At 41.6% G+C, this 17,567-nt stretch overlaps 1 protein-coding gene across 3 annotated transcripts in view; it reads left to right on the top strand.

Annotated features, from left to right (window-relative positions):
• Positions 1-17,567, top strand: part of LOC137297940 (low-density lipoprotein receptor-related protein 2-like) — an 82,213-nt gene that overhangs the window by 13,526 nt on the left and 51,120 nt on the right. For 2 of the 3 annotated variants that reach the window (XM_067829932.1, XM_067829931.1), the window contains exons 2-10: positions 9,264-9,383; positions 12,870-12,986; positions 13,604-13,726; positions 13,934-14,053; positions 14,347-14,472; positions 14,953-15,110; positions 15,971-16,197; positions 16,691-16,903; positions 17,274-17,491. In XM_067829932.1, the coding sequence (XP_067686033.1) occupies positions 9,264-9,383; positions 12,870-12,986; positions 13,604-13,726; positions 13,934-14,053; positions 14,347-14,472; positions 14,953-15,110; positions 15,971-16,197; positions 16,691-16,903; positions 17,274-17,491 (1,422 nt within the window). Of the gene's footprint in view, positions 1-9,263; positions 9,384-12,869; positions 12,987-13,603; positions 13,727-13,933; positions 14,054-14,346; positions 14,473-14,952; positions 15,111-15,970; positions 16,198-16,690; positions 16,904-17,273; positions 17,492-17,567 lie in introns of those variants that run through there. The other variant, XM_067829933.1, reaches the window with a different exon arrangement.

Here is a 17,567-nt window from a genome sequence, read left to right as displayed (position 1 = left end):
AACCACTTCACCGAGCCTTACGGAAAACATGGGTTTCTGAGCACCTATTCTAACCGGATGTTCACGAAAGTGAGACGTAGAAATCTGAAGTTCGGACAGAAAGGAAGTAGCTAAGGTTGAAAACTAGCCACTATGTCATGCATGATGTCACACCATGTATATTTAGTACATACATACTAATTTTATCTTTTTTCAAAGGTGTAATATTGCGGACCCATAAGCGATCGTCCCATGAAAGGACTATATCTCAAACAAATAAAAGACCGTTTAACGTTTGTTTTATCTAAGAGCCCTGTGGACGATACTTGCATAGATACTGAAACAGGTTTTTCAACATGATACGACAGGATGGATTTAATCACAAGCTTAATTCTGTTAAAAGAACGTCTGCAACTGTGATTGTGTATCATGGAAATTGGTTCTGATACTCTGGGGAATCGTTTAACATTCTGAAATGTATGGTTAAAAGCATAAATACACGTAGTAATATCATAGTGGTAATATTTCATATGACAGAACCTATCCATTATGTATTACATGTCGCAGATATGTAAACTGTGGATACAGTGAGAGCCTTTATGAAACTCGAAGACGGGGCCGATGGTGGTTTATGATCTCTGAACATAGCCTTTAGAAGTTTTCCTGAGAAAAAATAAGGCCATCACAGGGTATTTAAGCCACCACAGGGTACCGCTTACGGTGGCGTCATCGGGCCTTCTGAACTCTTGCTTGTCTTTTGAACCTACATGGAAAACGACTGCTAATTAGCTGGCCTCTCCTATTTTTATCATGATATTGCCCTCTTGTACCTGGTACTTGATTTTTTCGAAAGCGGAATATTCCGTGACATGAACCATTATAAACGACATATGCTTTCAACTGAGAAAGAGATGGCGGTGTCATCGATCAGTGTAATACTGAAGTTCTACATCAGTCGGTGAAGTTATGCCGAACTTGTAACAGTGTATGTGATCAACATCACGTTTGGGCACGCCGAAAATGACCTTCAAATACCAAAGGCTGGGTCTTAGGCGTGATGAGGGAACTCTTTTACTCTGAGGTTATTCTTTCAGACAAAAGCGATGCCCAAATGCTCCTGTTCCAGACAACTGTGATGCCAAAATACCAATGTTCCAGACGATCTGTGGTGCCCAAATACCCCTGTTCTAGATAACAGTGATCCTGATAAATTCCTCTTCTTGACAAGAGTGATGCCGAAATGCTCTCGTTCTAAACAACAGTAATGCACAAATGCCCTTGTTCTAGGCGAGAATGATGCCCAAATGCTTCAATTCTGGACAACGATGATGCACAAATGATTCTGTTCTAGGCAACAGTGATGCCAAAATTCTGTTCTAGACAGTTATGCCTAAATGTTCCCGTTCTGGGGAACAATGATGCCGAAGTGTTTGATGTGGAGTTAACCAAAAGCAAGATCACTGAGACATGACCTACATTCCGACAAGTGAACGAACATGGTTATAAATCAAAGCTACGACGTACATTTTCAGAATTACTACAGTGAAATAAACAGACTGTCACGCCCGAGTAAGGTGGTTATTGAATGTTATGGTTGTTTCATTGCCTGTACTTGAAGCATAAATCGCCGTAAATACCCGGGATGCCCCAGGGTGCTATGACGGAATTACCTACAGGTGTGACAGGGATAGCAAATGGGATACGCCTACGGGTATTGCGACGGAACATATAGATGTCACATGGGTATTAGGTAGGAACTGGGTGAGGATTATGAAAGGATAAATCCGTCCGTTATACGCCAGGCATCAACATGTATTCTCACAACGCACAGGGGGTTGTCTTGTGTTGGCTGGCGTTGTCAGATTTCATGATCTTGAGGTGGAAAATGAGAATGCATACTAACACTATACGGCTTTAAAAGATTAGTCATTGCGGTGTTCTACACAATACATGGTACCACATTAGATGGTAATAGAGATGAAATTACATGTATACGTCGATGGTTATGCTGTTGATCACTGGATTGTCTGGCCCAGACGCGATTACTTACAGACAACCGCCATGTGGGTGGAATATTGCTGAGTGTTTTCCTGAGAAAAATAAGGCCATCACAGGGTATTTAAGCCACCACAGGGTACCGCTTACGGTGGCGTCATCGGGCCTTCTGAACTCTTGCTTGTCTTTTGAACCTACATGGAAAACGACTGCTAATTAGCTGGCCTCTCCTATTTTTATCATGATATTGCCCTCTTGTACCTGGTACTTAATTTTTTCGAAAGCAGAATATTCCGTGACATGAACCATTATAATAGAGATGAAATTACATGTATACGTCGATGGTTATGCTGTTGATCGCTGGATTGTCTGGCCCAGACGCGATTACTTACAGACAACCGTCATGTGGGTGGAATATTGCTGAGTGTTTTCCTGAGAAAAAATAAGGCCATCACAGGGTATTTAAGCCACCACAGGGTACCGCTTACGGTGGCGTCATCGGCTGAGTGTGGCGTTCCGTGAACTAAACTCACTCACCCACTCCCTAATAGTGATGGAAGTTTGGTAACACGAAGTCCATAATTTGTCCAATTTTAATTGGATCTGGTTTCACAAAGTACCTATGGTGTTTCTACCAACAGGATGCAGTCACTCATGTTAATCCATGTCAACCTGTCACAACCCAACCTTATCTATAAATGTTGGTGCTCCCTAAAATCCAGTTGACAATCAACTTCAGCATTGTTCTCAACCTATGTAGGTCATCCAATGCTTTCTCTGTGACCAAAGGCTTTGCGTTATATTCTGTCACTATGAGTATGGCGATTAAAGTGATTGGTTACCTTTATACGTAATAAAAGCGAAGCGCTGATAGGTTTATCTCTTAATAAAAATGTTTAAGATGAGCATGTCGGACAGCTTGTGTCAGCTTTGCTGTGACAAAACACTAAAACCGATAGTCGATTTAGGATGTGCTCTGAAAGTAGCGAAATCCCAGTGATGCGAAACGTCCGCTTAGCAAACGTGAGATTCTGACAGGATTTTGTCTATAAACTTAGATTCCCAGTGCTCTAAGGATTTAAGGCTGGATTTCAGCGATAACTCATTAAACTGATGTCACAGTGTTGATCCAACGGCATGTCTAACTCACTGGGGGGTAGGTTGAGACATATACCGCTAGTTACTTCAAGATTAGCTCTTGTGGGAATCTACGTAAATACGTCATGCTCTCGAAAATATGTACGAAAATAACAAATTCTCAAATGACAGGTGGTAAGCTACATCATTATCATGTAAGGGGGAGCGACGACACATGCGATGATTTGTCTGGACCCCGTTCCTCAAAGTGATCGTAGTTCTACGATAGTAACTCCCATTCATTAACACAGGCTTACGCCTGCCATACCGCTACGATCGCCTTGAGGAAATGGGGCCCTTTCCATTGTGTTGTGAAACTTCTCGAGGAAGACGCTGAAAGTCCACATTGTGGGACATTCAATATCAAATTTGATTTTTAAATTTATTCATGGATGTGGAGTGTGGACGATACTGAAATGCGTTATATCAAACTGGCACAGGCTCGGTATTTCAATGGAAGGCTCTGCAACAGGAACTGCAAGGTGTTTATGTGTAGTATGTTGCATAAAGAGCAGTCCTTAGCTTTGATAAATTCAGCTTGGCTGAAAGGTGAAACAGATGACTTTGTCTTTGCTGCCCATGGCTAGCCATTTCCCACACAAAACGTGTGATTTTGCGTCAAAACAGCAATTTTGTGTGCATTTGAAATGAGACTATGCAATGAATGTAACGTGACCGTCCAACATCTCGTCATTGTATGCTTGGTTGTGGCAGGTTGTCAAAGCGATATAATGACTAGGCCAGATTATTATATTTTCATATTATATAATATCAATCCGAGATCAATCCGTGGTACGACCCCAAATATGTAAGGGACAGGAAAAATGATCATACCCTTAAACGGGCTCGTTTAGGGCTTCAGACGTTCTGAGGCCATCAAACGTGGTCATGTCGTCTTTTTAAACATCCACTGACTTCATATATCACTGAATTCTTTTACCCGTTTGACAATTATGTGATTGACAAGATTCGTTTCACATTTTCCGGAAAGGCCTTTGTTCGCGGCGCTACAAGTCTCAATCACTGTCTAGGCTGTGTGTAAAGGGGTCAAGGGCATCGGGTCGATAATGAGGGTGCCAAGACCACCCGAAGAGGTATGTTTCAGGGTTGGTTCTTCAGTCATATGTTTATCTGATTGTTACTAAATATTGTAGGTTATTTATTTAATAAACCAGAATGCAATCGTCACGGGCGCAATCAACAGAGCATTCATACTGTTACGACATAATGATAGAAGAGTATGTGAGTGAGTATGGCTTTACGCCGCCTTTAGCAATATTCCAGCAATGCCAAGGTACTTCATACATTGTACCCACGTGGGGAATCGAACTCCTGTCTCGGTGTGACGAGCGACCGCTTTAATGTCACGGCTACCCTACCGCACTAGTCTTGTGTGCACAACTGCACTATGGGACTGATGTTACATAAACAGTATATGCCATACTATTTGATATATCCTTCCCATCAAAAGTTTAGACTCTCTTAAAACACACACTATTTAAGAAGAATTATTTCTTCAGTAACTTGAGGGAACAACTGCAAACATTGCGCAGATGAATTGTACGAGGATTGCGCATCAAATTGCTGAAAAGCATGCGGAAATGTCGTGCATGTGAACTGTTGCGTTTTAGTGTAGATTTTCGTAAAGAATTTTCACTGATTTTTATCATTTACTTACCTCATGACAATAAACTTTGCAACGTTACGAATTTGCTTTACGATACATCCGTTCATGTGTGAACACTATCTTTTAACAGTACGAAATATTTTGCAAAATTTAGTTTAGAACAGTTGCCTAAATTAAGGGGCTATATATACACTACTGAGTCTAAACATTTGATGGGATACCTCTGCTACAGATAATACCATGCTAGATATGTAATCGATACTTATACTGTTGATCATCGGATTGTCTGGTCCAGACGCCATTTTGATGGTATATTCCTTTGCGTTTCATAAAACTGATCCCATTCACTAATGGAAGGTTTAGTGACAACAAGTCCATAGTGTGTCCACCTTTAAATGGGTCTGGTTTCACAAAGTAGCTGTGGTGTTTCTACCAGCAGGTTAGTCGCTCATCCGTCACCATCGAGTCTTATTTTGAAGTGTTAGTACTCCCTAAAATCCACTTGACAACCAGCTAAAGTAAAGTGGTTTTGACGTTTGATCGATACGGTAGAAATACGGGTTCGATTCCCTCATGGATTCCATATCACGAGAAACCAATTCTTTGAGTGTTTCGTTGTAATTTTGCATAAACATTGCTAAAATCATGTGGACCGAGCCAAATTATTTACGCTGGACAACGCCGAGATACACCCAAGTTATGCAGACCTTTACTCAAGCCGCACAACATAACTGAAGCATGACATGTATTGTCTTCTTGTCTCATTTATTTAAGGTTTCCGGGACACTTTCATCAACAGGCGAGACAAGCAGGATTTTTTTTTGCTGAGTCAGCAGTTTCTGTTTAACTTTGGCCTTGATATGATGACTTGACATCACGAGAATGTCCAGCGTTAAGGCGTCGCTTTGAAGATAAAATGACATGTTTTAGGCTACACTGTTCCTGAGGATGGAGGCACGACCTCTCTCACGGGAGAGGAATAGCTTTCCCCAGTCGCCCATAAACAAGTGACATAACGACATGTGAGACAATCGACCTGGGCTATCCATCACAGGCGTGCTCGTTATTGCCATGGAAACCGTCGTTGTCTGGACACATCCAGTTGGTCCTGACGTAGCACCTCTACATATCCTTGCCACACCGTTCCTTACCGCTCTCCAGTGGCACATGCTCGTTCCAGTACATTTTGGGGCAAAGGAAGACTTCCTTATGTTTCAGTTCTTTTCCTGCAAGCAATCAACTCGTTTTGCCCACTTAAATCTTTTATATGGTACATGTCAGGCAGAGACTGTCTGGGATACAGCGTCGGCCAAATAAGTTGTATGTACTTTCCAATTTTTTGGACATGAGCGCTTGTAAATCTTCAACGACGGAAACAGTGCCAACAATCCTTCAAAACGTTTCCCATATCCCCTAGCAATTAATGGTGGTCTTCTTTCTGAGACAAACAAAATAAACGTATAAACGTCAGAGCGGAGGACATTTATCCTCAACTGTCACTATATATGCACTGACTCGATTATATTTCTGACAAGGAACACCTACATACAAATATACACGCGCTCGATCACACAAGCACTAGAGGACCATTATGAATTTATAAGGAATTCAGAAACTATATTTTATTGCTATCCTTGCCCCTTCTTGTTGTCTTGAGTGTTGAGGGCTGTTGGTATCATCCGCTGTGCCAACTCTTGGCTCTTGCTGTACCGTCACACACTGTCAAATATCAACTTTAATGTGCAATATAAATGCTATGATTAAAACATATCTCAGGTAATTTGTTACGATACCTAGCCTTATGTCATTAATAATTAATCCTCTACCCTCTCCCTAGCTGTGAAAGTCAATCATTGTCACCTATAAACTCGTCACTTGCAGAGTCGTATGTTTTACACGTCGGTGATGACGTCTCCCTTCTCTCACATGTCCACTGTATACACGTTACCCTGTAACATTGCACTGATATGTATTATATGTAACACTCTGTACTGACACATATGATATGCCCCCTGTGCACAGGTTCTTCTGTAACACCCTGTACTGACATGTAATATATTCCCACTGTGTTGATATTGCCCTGTAACACTGCACTGACGTGTAATATGTGTAACACACTGCTCTTACATGTAATATTTTCCCACTGTGTGGGTATTGTCCTGTAACACTGCACTAACGTGTAATATGTGTAACACACTCCTCTTACATGTAATATATTCCCACTGTGTGGGTATTGTCTTGTAACACTGCACTTACATGTAATATGTCTAACACACTACCCTTACATGTAATGCATTCCCACTGTGAGACTGCACTTACATTTTATATGTGTAACACACTGCACGCACATGTAATACCTCTCCACTGTGTAGACACTGTCCTGTAACACTGCACTGAAAGTGAACATAAACGTTTTTATTTTGCGTTGTTATCAAACAAATCGGAACATAACTTGCTGTTAATGGATTCTCACACAAACACAACACACACTCAAACACGCACTCAAAGATGTACTGACACATAACACACATATATGAGTTCCCAAACGCCGTCATATGACGTCTCCAATCCCCGTCATCATGCATATGACGTTCCTTGAGTCCAGACGCCTGCATTAGACGCCACTAGCCCTCAAACAGTGTATACACCGTCCCTAACTAACTGATTAGTGCTGTGTGTACGACGTTTAATCTGCGCCTTCTGGTATGAGTATAAGCTGCTCAAGCTGTCGACAAACTGCTTTGTTAGCTCAGTAAACAAACTGTGAATACCAGTAAATACCCTTTTTAGTTTATACTTCCATGACTTGAATGGGAGATCGTGGCCACACAGACCGTAAAGCGACAGTTGCGGTTAGAGTTGCGGAGTCAGGTACATAGTCACTTCCTGGCCTCAGTCATGAAGAAAAACAACTGTGTCATAAACAATAGGGAACAGTAAATACACATACTGGTATGATATTCTTACAGCTTGACAAACGGAAACGCACATGACAGCCATGACAATGACTGAATCATGTTCTTTTTCTTCACCCTAAAAACGAAACAATACAATAACCCTTTTGAATATTCATTTTGAAAAGGCCTTGAACAATCTCTCAAAAATGACAGATAATACTGTGTCCAGTATTTTCCCCAGTCCCAGCGCTAAAAGAAAAACAAGAAAACGAACATTTTTCAAACTTAAGTCAGGAGAGGGAAATTTAGAAAATCCACGAACTTTAATTACCCAAACGTTTACACTTCATGTATTTGACGACTGAAATTATAAACCTTCACTGTTCTTCCGTAGGTTGTCCAATACAACTTGACAATGCCACAGTTTTACTCTACAGTACTTCATTGCACAGCGCATTTTAAATGCTCACGTGGTAGTAACACGTAGTCACGTTAACAGTAGCAGAAAATCTACAAACTTTAATTACAAAAAAGTGTATACTGCATGTAACGTTTAGAAAGGTCGGGTTGTCTCGATTAACGGGATCGTGTTGTACGGGACGACTATCGGGATCGGTTTGTACGGGGCGACTAACGGGATCGGGTTGTTGAGCAGAAGTCCCCGTCACAGTTTCGTAGATTGATCCTCATGCTGTTGATCACTGAATTGTCTGGCCCATCCTTGATTATTACCACATGTCCGCCATACTACTCGAATACTGATGAGTGTCGTTAAACAACAATTAAACAATTGGGGAAAAATAATGTTACAGCCAGAATGTTTTCTCTGAAAAGATACCTCTCTGCATCAAAATTCAGACTGCTGGAAGTATTTCTGTTTGACATTAAGTGTTTCTTTAATTTGATTCTGGGTAAAAACAAAGGTGGAAAGTACGGTAACACGTGATTTGTAGCCAGGGCATGTGAATATCGGAAACTTATGCTTCATTTTCAGTGTTATGGTATAAGCTACTGAGAACCAATGTGAAGTTATCGCAAACACTGTCTGATACTGTTGTGAGAGACAACTTGGTGATATTTACAAGAAAGACATGGAAAATTAATGAATCTGTCTAAACTGTTAAAAAGTTTTCTAGAAAAACATTTTTGACTGTTTTTTTCCCAGAAGGAAACCGACGCTTGATATCCCACTCATGTTATCTGATACATATACAGACTGCAATAATGTCAGGATCTGGTGCTTGTCCGAACTGAAAAATAGTGAAATGACAGTTGCATAATAGCGTTCCGACTGGGATGATAGGATAGTTTTGAACAAATGTAAGCGAGAAACTTTGGTGGGAATGTTAAGACACTAAGGTAGAGAATATGCACATTTAGTGGAGGATACAGCATTTCTTCTCGATGTATCTATTGTGACGCATACGTGTTAGACGTTCATAAAGTTAAAAGATATTAAGAATAAATATATTATTTGTGCCTGTTGTGTTCATTGACGTCGTTTTAATTGTATTAATGAACCCACGTAAGCACTCACTCATGCGTTTCACCATCTGTTTCAGAGACGTCAGCGCGACTGAACATATTATTTATAATATGGAATATTCATGTTATTGTGTTTCTTTCAGCATGCTTTCCGTGCAACGACGGCGAATTTCAATGTGATAACTGTCGGTGTATACTGGATACCTACCTCTGCGACCACGACAACGACTGTGGCGACAACTCTGACGAGAAGAGTAACTGCAGTAAGTCACAGTCATGCCGATTCTGTTACAGAACTTGCAATATTTACAGAAAAATGCTTCTTTTTCAGTCAGAATCTTCATATGTGTACATTATTCAACACTGAGATTACAACTGTTAGCGATGATAAACATCGTTCCCTAGTGTTATCCTTGCACTTTAGCCTGTGTTGCCTGTGCGCACATGCTATCATTTGCGCATCTTCAGCAACTAGACAGCCCGGCATAAAGTGTTGTATACATGCCAACCCCTATAAACATGTACAGATGTTTAGAGTGAACGAGTAAAAATGGGACAGGGAACTCGCTTTGATTTGTGTTTAGAATCTGAGCACAATTTGACTGTTTTTCCTTCACGTGTGCCTTCATGGATCCTGAAGGCCATGAGAATGATCTATCGTGGCAGTGTCATTGTAACACTCCTTAGTAAACTACCAACAAAACGCGGTAAGTTCTGTTTGATTGGCAGTTGATGAATAATAAGCAGAAATATGATACTTTATGGATAAAGGCACCTTCAAACTTCAGAGGACAGGATAAATGAACTCCGCGTTGAAATGTATGTCATACCCACGATCAACTTCAGCCATACCAAAATCCCACATTAAAAGAATAAAGCAGTTAAAGTCCTAAACAAACCATGTGTTCATTTATCAAACTACATGTAAATGCCATATAAAGGTATGGGGAGACAGTCATTCATAATGTAGGCCACACAATCACCCTTTGTCCTCCTTGAGAAAAATCTCCAATAAATAAAGAGAGTGAGTGGGTATGATTTTAAGCTAGTTTTAGCAGTATTACACCAATATCAAGGCGGGGACATCACAAAAGGACTTCACACAATATACCCTTGTGAGGAATTGAACATTTCCATGATCATAAAAGAACATAAGAGTACACATCTCGATTCGGCTATAGTATAAGCATGTAGTTATGAATCTTTGTCAAATACAATGTACAAAGTTTGGCTTCTTGAACGAAACTAGTAGGTATATCCTGTCTCCCACAAGCAAGGATGGTCTCAACCAGCAGCTGTTGCGTCGTGTAATAATGTAAGCACGGGGTACTCAAAAGCACACATGTTTTCACGTTGGACGTTCATACTAATATGATTCACTTTGATCTAATCGGCATAAACAATCCATTAAGTTTCTGTACATGGTATGTAATCTCTCGGACAATACATATATAGTAACATCCAAAGTAAGGACTAGACCTTGGCGAAGATCATGTCATGTGCCGATTTTGATGTAGAAACCATTTGGTTGTGTGCATGGGTGACATCTGTAACAGTTGGATGCCACACCTAAGCAGGTAATTGTATTTAAAGCATCGCCATGGTCCATTTTCGTTTTATTAATGGCGACATAGCATTGAGTTTTACATGTTTTGTCATTAGTTTTGTAGGGTGGCATGGTCATCATTGTGTAGTGGCATGAGTGAAGGGGTGACGCCATGAGTGAATGATGGGTTTTACTCCGGTTTAACACTTTCATAATACCACTATGTGTCAGCTTGATGTGTGAGTGAGTGACGTAGGTTTACGCTGCTTTTAGCAATAATCCAGCAATATCACGGCGGGGACACCAGAAATGGGCTTCACACATTGTATCCATGTGGGGAATGAAACCAGCGACTTCGGCATGACGAGTGAACGCTTTATCCACTAGGCTACCCCATCGCCCCTTGACGTGAGTTAACCCAAAGTTTGCACATGTTTACCACTTTCATGCAACCCATCAGGTCGAACTGCGGCCCGTTGAAGACAGCTTAGTTTATACAATGACGTGTCCAGGAACAACAACGTTGTTTTGCCTGGTAAAACGTGCCACCTAGGAACCGCGACAGGTGCGCCAAACGCTACAGGCTCGAATATTCTCTGCACGCCCCACGTGGTGTTGTATGTGCTGTAGTAGGTTTAGTGTGCCTGCATGTCAGATGAATAATGCATCGACACCTGCAAACGGTAGATGGCGCATCACTGACGTATAAGACACACACTTTGTTGGTCATTATGATTCTATTCTGAGGTAATATTAAGGAAGTACACACGTCGGGAATCACGCATGCCACACTTTGATAGGTTTATATGGAATATCTTTATTCTATTACCTGTTCCTGAAGTGGTTGAAGGCACCATGTTGCCACCTGGTTTGTAATCCGTGTCTAGTAACGGTAGACGTGTCGGAAATAGACGTGGTAAGTATCATTCAAACAAACAAAGATCCACAAACAGTAAGTGATGAAAACATGACGCACTGACTGTATCATCTGCTACTTGTGGCCAAGCCGTGTAGGTGTGTTCTTCAATGGGTGTTCTGGAGACACTTCCTGAATGATCTGTTGTCTATGAAAGTAGTGCTTAACGTTACATTATGAAAGGATGAACGCTTTGTGTATGCTTTAGACGCTATCTAGATGATTAGTTGTCTGTGAAGGTAATGCTTAACATAATATAAGTGAGTGAATATGGTTTTACGCTTCCTTGGGCAATAGTTCAGGCACACCAAGGCAAGGGGCCCACGACAGCTTAATTTTAGCTTAGGTGTAGGCATGGAAACTCTGATAGGATCACGACACGTGTTCCCTTTCACTGGCATAGCTCCTCGTATAAATAAATACATTGGGCCAGTGAAAACGCTTTATTTCTCTCTTAATTAGATATATCCTTCAAAATTTAAGATTGACAAAATCACTTTTCACGTGACTGTGTGACAAATGGGATGACTTCATTTATTACTGTCAACTTTCCCTTTCTATGACCAACACTCCAGCATCTAAAGCGTTTGGTGTGTCAATGTTGGAACTCTTTGGAGGTACATCGAACATGTTCTTTCTATGAAGACGAAGGGCGATGATTGTCAGGAGTTATTTCATCAGGGTGATAATAGCCAAGACCAAAGCACAAGAAGACGTTTAGACTTGCAAAGCACATTTTCATATATGACGACCAGTGGCTCATGTCCGGTGATATTCCATTTCCTGTGGGTGAAAAACAAACTTTTAACACTTGTATGCCTTAGTGTGGAGTGCATGGGCGAGGCAATTGCGTTTGCCTTTATACGAACACTTTGTATCATCGATATTTGTAATGATCAAGAAAAAAGCATACACACAATGCAGTGGGTACAATGGGCTCATCTTCTCCGATATACGTTTTAATGGATAATGATCCTTGGAGTTCAGTTCCTTTAGGAGGGTTTTACCACGTTATCTATATCTTAATCCAACTGGGGCTAGATTTTCAAAGCTCTCTTAGCGCTAAGATAGTCATAAGTGTAATACATCAACATTAACTTACGACTATCTTAGCGCTAAGAGAGCTTCGAAAATCTAGCCCTGATTGTCTGGACTCAATTATATCAAATCCATCGTCATGTGGAATGTTATTACTCCTTTCTTCTGCGTTAAATCACAAACAAGACAAGATCAGGGGGAGTCATGCCATGATGTTGCCGTATTATGAAAGTGTTTTCTATGTTACAGCGTACCCAGCGTGTTCAGGGTTCGAGTTCACCTGCAATAACAAGCGTTGTGTATCACAGAAATGGGTATGCGATGGCAGTGACGACTGCGGGGACGCTTCCGACGAGCTCAACTGTGGTAGGTGCCATCCCTAGTGCACGCTCGTCTAACATTGTATGATGATGTGGATTCATCCGAAAGACTGGAAATGTTTTTGTATTTTATTTCTAAGAAATCACGTTTAATTTATTAAAAACATATGTCATATATTAACATCGGAAGAAGTTATAATGTCTCTTGCTTTTGTTTTTCATCCATTGAAAGGTGAGTGAGTTTAGTTTTACGCCACACTCAGCAATATTTTACCTGTATGGCGGCGGTCTGTAAATAAGTCTGGACCAGGCAATCCAGTGATCAACAGCATGAGCATCGATCTGCGCAATTGGGACCCGATGACATGTGCCAAGCAAGTCAGCGAGCCTGACCACCCAATCCCGTTAGTCGCCTCTTACGACAAACAGAGTCGCCTTTTATGGCAAGCATTGTTTGCTGAAGGCATATTCTACCCCAGGACCTTCAGGTCACAGTGAAAAGAATGCTACCTTTGATCATTGTAGCCTGAGTGTAATATTTAGAAAAGTTGTGTGGTGATCTTGTAACAATCGAAAGTATCTTGGCAGTTTAAATGATGCAGTGTATATACAAACATATCAAGTGATTTGGGAATATTTAGTGTATGCGAAATATTCTTTCAGATAAATATTCCTGTTTACCCCAGCAATGGGCGTGTCCTTCCAGCGGTTATTGCATCCCCATATCCGCCGTCTGTGACAACAATGACGACTGCAGCGCGGGGGACGACGAGGTGGAGGACTGTAGTGAGTAACTTCAACCTCACAACATAAACATTAATGTCGAACATTAACATAAAATGTGGAAAACAAATATTACGGTGTATCCAAAAATAGAACCAGTTCCAGTAACCACTACACATTCCAATCCATTTGTGGTTTCTAAACGCTCGTATTCAAGCATGTTATGGTGTAGATATTAGACAATGATTTGGGGATTGTTCTTATTTCAAGGTTCATCTAGTTGTACGCAGCTGTCGTGTGATCATGCCTGTCGCCCCACCCCCTCGGGGGGCACATGTTACTGTGAGGCGGGATTTACTGTTGACCCCAAGGACAACAGAACATGTATTGGTAAGACATACATTCAATAATGTACCTATCCACATTTCATGTCAGAAGGAGTAAAAACAATGCACAAATGATGATTACATATTTGTTGCGGAGTAAACCGGTTTGTCAATCCTTAACCTGGAGAAAAAACACACAATATTTTCCAAATTCTTCATCCGAAACCGTATGGCCGCCTTTATAGTTTCACTTTTTATCTAGTGGTTCATTTTGGTCGTTTCATGTGTATGATGAAATCAAGATCTGATCATGAACCAGATCTTGTTCTGCACATTTTTTATTGCTTATAATTACAGACTTTGACGAGTGTTCAACCTGGGGATTCTGTGACCAGGGATGTGTCAACACAATTGGTTCATACACCTGCAGCTGTGACGCCGGCTACACCCTTTCGCCCGACAACGTCTGTACAGCCAACGATGGTGAGACGCAGCAGGCGCCCATATGGCTGAACATTATACTGACAGGCTCCAGAAAGTACACAGTCACGTGGCTAAAATTACACAAAAAACGATTTTTTTTTCGATCTTTATACAGGTACCACTGATGTGCTTTGGACCATGGGTTTGCCGCGTTTCAGCAATGTTTTCTATCTAGTAAAGCTTTGGTACCCGGGTACATATTAATGTTTTGATCAAAACACAATTGTCAAGCGTGCGCTTTCGTTTGCCCGACTGTTTACAACCCAGACGTGGGTTCCTGTTTTACGAAACGACTCACGAGTCAATAAAGACTGGTGTTTACAGTACATCTACAGGTAAGACAGTGTACCACTGTCATTTTTCCGGGGCATCATAATTTCTAAATGTTAATTTACGTATCTCTGACAACCTTATCTTTAAGAATGGCATGCTTCTCAAAACGTGGTTTATTTAATAGTGATGTCTATGATACATTTTCAGGTGACACAATGAATATTGTTTTATCGACGGGCAAGAGCGTGGTTACGATGGATCGCGATGGCCAGAATGTGGTGGAACGTATGACGGCGTCCGTGTCGGACCTGGACGTCAGCGTACACAACAACCTCATCTTCTACATTAACGCCACGGACAAGAAGGTACAATTTTGCCACAGAAGGCGTTTTTGTCGGACGGTTGTGGCAGTCCATATGACTGCGCCATAACATATTCCAATATTCCATCTTGAATGACATCTGGGTTAATTTAAGGGCGAACCTCAGTGGAGGTTAGGTTCATATATGCCCTGACTGTGAGAGAGTGTTGATCAAACAAGTCGCTCACCGAAGAACAAGGGTATGGAAATTTTATTGTGAGTGAGGTTTGTTTTATTCTGCACACCAAGAATTGGCCTCGCACATCATGCCCATGTGGGAAATCGAACGAGGGTGTTCGTCGCGACAAGCGAAAGCTGTAACAACTTGGCCACCCGGTGAGAGAGGCTAATATCTACATTACAGGTTCCCCAGGCCATCTTTACAGTCAAAGTGCGAATCTCACGTGTACCAGTGTATTGGTTCGCTTGAATTCCCATTAAGGCGTATGAGAGAGGTTTTAAGCCGATTCATGATCAGTCCAACTATATGTGTGATAGGTGTTTATAGCAGGGTTACGATGAGTACGTGAATTGTCCATGTTTCAAACAGGAGAACCGGCTGTATGGGATTTCAGTCAGGTGTATGTGAATTGTTTCATTCAACAAGGTGAAGAAGGTGGATGCAAATATATGTACTCTCAAGTGTTTGTGAATCGTGCTTGTTTTCCATCAGGTGTACCAGGTATTTGTGAATTATGCCTGTTTCCACAAGGTGAATTAGGTCCATGCGAATTATCCCAGTTTTCACCAGTCTAGTTAGGTCTGTGTGAATTGTCTGTTTCCATCTGGTGTCCCAGGTGTATGTGAAATATCAATGTTGCCACTAGGTGAATTAAGTCTATATGCTTTATCCGTTTCCGTCAGGTATACCAGGTGAACATCAATGGCAATTCAGGCCGGCGAAAGCTGCCGACGCTCGGCTTGTCCAACCCTCAAGCCATCGCCTACGACTGGATAGGCAACAACCTATACATGGCCGAGAGGGACGGCGCCAGGATTGACCTATTTTCACTCAGCAACGACAAGCAACGTAACATCATATCAAATGAGCTCAAGTGGCCAGCATCAATTGCCCTTGATCCACTGAAAGGGTGAGTGTGTCATTCCATCAGTTGGGATACAATGACATATGCCAGCCAAAGATCCAGCTGAAGAGCAACTCTAACTTTCACGGGTCTCCATGCTGCACGGTGCTGAAATGTGTTGTTGACCTAGTAAAATGTAAAGAAATACCCAGTTTTAACCATCCTTACATACAGATTCAAGTTGGTATAAAGGGCAAAATACCAGTACCTGTGGAAAACATATGAATGGCACACGGAAATAAGTGATGACACCAGGGCTTGCTAAACGAATAAGAATTTTACCAGACTTTTAGTACTCAATATTCACACACTTTGCCGATTTAGACAGCGTCCTTTGAGGATGTTGTTGTAAGTTATAGAAAAAGTCGGTGTTATAACCAACCTGGCCACGCACTCTCTTTCCCGCCATGGATGTGCAGACTATTCTGAAACTTCCAACACTGCACTGCTTCCACTTTCATCTACCTGTAAACGTCATGTCCATTGTCCTGTTTTTCAGGTACATGTTTTTTACAGACATGGGCACCTCGGAAACTCCAAATTCCGCCAAGATAGAGCGAGCATACATGGACGGCAGCCACAGAATGGTGTTCCACCTGACCAAGATCCTGGCTCCTCGCACCCTCGCGGTGGACATCGCTGCTGAGCGAGTGTACTGGATAGACACCCATCTGGACCATCTGGATACTGTTGATTACAGTGGACTGAACAGGTGCGTCTGCCATCAGGGTGGTCCCTCTGTGCTAATATCAATAGTGCTTAGGTCAAGCATTTACGCAGGATGCAAGCTACACATATTATATTATTGGTCAGTTTTCGGTTTTTATTGAGGACATGAGACACCATTGTTTGTTTCATTTAATAGTTATCATTTTACTAGAACACAGAAGTATTGATGTTTTGAATGAATGTCCTTGGAATCTGTTGGAATGTTTTAAATGCCACTCACATGAGATTCTTGAGAGGCATTTAGAAGTTCTTGATTATATAAGAACAATATTCCAACTATATGGCGATCCAGGTTGGTAGTGGACGGTGGTTCTGTGTGTGTTCAACGTACATTGCCCAGCTGTATGTTACAGGTATACAGTGGTACGAGGTGGGTTAAATATCCCAGCTGGATCCAGCCTGGCCGTGTTTGAGAACCAGGTATATTGGTCTGACATCACCAAGATGGGACTTCTGCATACCAGCAAGTCTAACGGAGAGAAGACCATCACACAAATCTACAAGGATGTTGGTGTCAAGCCTACCTGCGTCAGGATCTTCCACCAAACCGTGCAGCCAATCCAGAAACGATGTGAGCGTCGTACCTGTCGAGTTCCACACGTTAATCCAAAACTGCCGCTTGGGCAGTGATTAGATCAGGCACAAAA

The sequence above is a fragment of the Haliotis asinina genome, chromosome 10, assembly GCF_037392515.1.
Source record: "Haliotis asinina isolate JCU_RB_2024 chromosome 10, JCU_Hal_asi_v2, whole genome shotgun sequence".
NCBI classification, from domain to species: Eukaryota; Metazoa; Mollusca; class Gastropoda; order Lepetellida; family Haliotidae; genus Haliotis; species Haliotis asinina.
This window is presented reverse-complemented; position numbering and strand designations above follow the sequence as displayed.